Below are 1,215 nucleotides of genomic sequence, written 5' to 3'. Positions count from 1 at the left end.
CTGCTTCAGAGCCACAACACTCCACCCACTCAATTGTGCCACCTCAGCTGTCATGATACTGCTCACCCAGCAGGGTGATTTCAGCATAAGCACTTCACTACCCCCTACTGTTCTCACAGGAATGTTTTTTCAAGTAAAGTAGAAATTGCTTAACACACTATTGCAGCTTAATGGTTTCAGTTCAAAACCATAGTCTGAGCTGATTTCTTTCCATGATTGGATATAGCTACAATAAGGGATAGAACCACTCCCCAGCTCTAGTTCTATGATTACAACATTTATACTCTATGCAGGCACCCACATATTTTCACAGAAGCAAAAAACCACAAAGATATTTTGTGCAAGTTTCTGGGTAATACAGAATTCAGTTTATGTGTACTCTAGTTACATCTACTGCCATGTAATCTAGGCACAAGATCAATGCCTTTTTGAGGGACAGCAGTACAATAACATGGGAACTCACCTGGGCCCCAAATCTAATCCCAAAACGCTGGTGTCAGAGTTAATCCTACAAGCAGGAATACATTTGCTGCAACTTTACAAACTGTGGTTGACTGCTCATAGCCCTAAGATGAGGATGCCAGACTGCTGGAGCTCAAAGGATGTAGTGAACTTTGTGTGTCATTTCCCTTCTCCTAGGTTTGTTTTAATTGGGTAAATCTGAACTAGAAAGTTTGTAAACAAAACCAAATAAGTTGTTTATTCTGTTGTATTAAGAGTAACACCCCAAACAGCATTTGGGGGGGAAAATGAGCATTATTTGCCAAATCAAAACATTTAAGGTGTATCTTACTCTGCGTGAAAAGGCAGCACTTCCTCCTGAAAGAACTTCCTGGCACTCTCCCTGAACATATCATGGTCGGATGTGAAGATCTTCCGAGTGCCTATATCCATCAAAGTTTTAGCAGAAGATGGTTCCAGGCGCTTTGTGCCATGCTGTTCAGTTTGCAGGGGACTAAAAAAAGACAAATGAAAGCATCTGTTAGGACAGAGGTTCTCTATTTACACAACCCTTTTAAACCAGAGGAAACACCTGTGTTGTTAAACAGGTCACGCCTCACCTCTGGCACAGTTAGGTCCAAAGGATACCCACAATAAACACAAAAACCTAACATACACTGCACTTCATCGGGCTGTTAAAGGAGGCAAAGCAAGACTGGTTTGTCCTTAGCACTTCAAATGAACGAAACACAAAATAATAATACAAATAGAGAT

The 1,215-nt window shown here is 41.1% G+C and overlaps 1 protein-coding gene across 1 annotated transcript in view; it reads right to left on the bottom strand.

Annotated features, from left to right (window-relative positions):
* ACADL (acyl-CoA dehydrogenase, long chain) overlaps positions 1-955 on the bottom strand; it is a gene marked incomplete at its 5' end in the record, with an annotated part of 14,278 nt that extends 13,323 nt beyond the window's left edge. Inside the window, one exon of the mRNA XM_009070210.1 lies at positions 794-955. Within this exon, the coding sequence (XP_009068458.1) occupies positions 794-955 (162 nt within the window). The remainder of the gene's footprint in view (positions 1-793) is intronic.
* Positions 956-1,215: the final 260 nt, after the last annotated feature.

The sequence above is a fragment of the Acanthisitta chloris genome, unplaced genomic scaffold (genome assembly GCF_000695815.1).
Source record: "Acanthisitta chloris isolate BGI_N310 unplaced genomic scaffold, ASM69581v1 scaffold23402, whole genome shotgun sequence".
Lineage (NCBI taxonomy): Eukaryota > Metazoa > Chordata > Aves > Passeriformes > Acanthisittidae > Acanthisitta > Acanthisitta chloris.
The sequence above is the reverse complement of the archived record's forward strand: the minus strand, read 5'-3'. Positions and strand labels throughout refer to the sequence as shown.